The sequence below is a fragment of the Geospiza fortis genome, unplaced genomic scaffold, assembly GCF_000277835.1.
Source record: "Geospiza fortis unplaced genomic scaffold, GeoFor_1.0 scaffold635, whole genome shotgun sequence".
Taxonomy (NCBI): Eukaryota; Metazoa; Chordata; class Aves; order Passeriformes; family Thraupidae; genus Geospiza; species Geospiza fortis.
The window spans coordinates 293,157-293,531 of record NW_005054610.1 but is presented as its reverse complement, the minus strand read 5'-3'; the positions used below and the strand labels follow the sequence as shown (position 1 = coordinate 293,531).

The following is a 375-nucleotide window of genomic DNA, read 5'->3' as shown; positions in this document are numbered from 1 at the left end:
GTATGGTGCCCGGTAATGATAAAAATGAGCACTGTCACCTTTCACCTGTGACACAGACATACCCCACCCCACTGAAGGACATGCACTCCTAATTAGATGGTCCCACAGACCAGGTTTTGGCATTATTGCTCACTTTTCCCTTTCCCAACAGGCTTGCTGGAGAAGGAGTCGGAGCTGTCAGCGTCTGTGAGTATCACCTCCGTTCCACCTCTTCCTAACCCCCTCCTTCCACCTCTTTGTATCTGTGTCCCTTCCACGTCTTCCCACCCACCGCCTCCCCAAGGGGGATCTCCCCACCTCGGGAGCCCAGCTGTCCCCTCACACGGCTGTTCCTGCGTTCCCCCTTCCTTCCAGCCGTGGTCAGCAGCTCCAGCG

The 375-nt window shown here is 56.5% G+C and overlaps 1 protein-coding gene across 1 annotated transcript in view; it reads left to right on the top strand.

Annotated features, from left to right (window-relative positions):
* Positions 1-375, top strand: part of LOC102045436 (keratin, type II cytoskeletal 5) — a 6,542-nt gene that overhangs the window by 5,298 nt on the left and 869 nt on the right. The window contains exons 8-9 of the mRNA XM_031064631.1: positions 152-186; positions 355-375. The exon at positions 355-375 is cut by the window's right edge and continues 869 nt beyond it. Of these exons, the coding sequence (XP_030920491.1) occupies positions 152-186; positions 355-375 (56 nt within the window). The remainder of the gene's footprint in view (positions 1-151; positions 187-354) is intronic.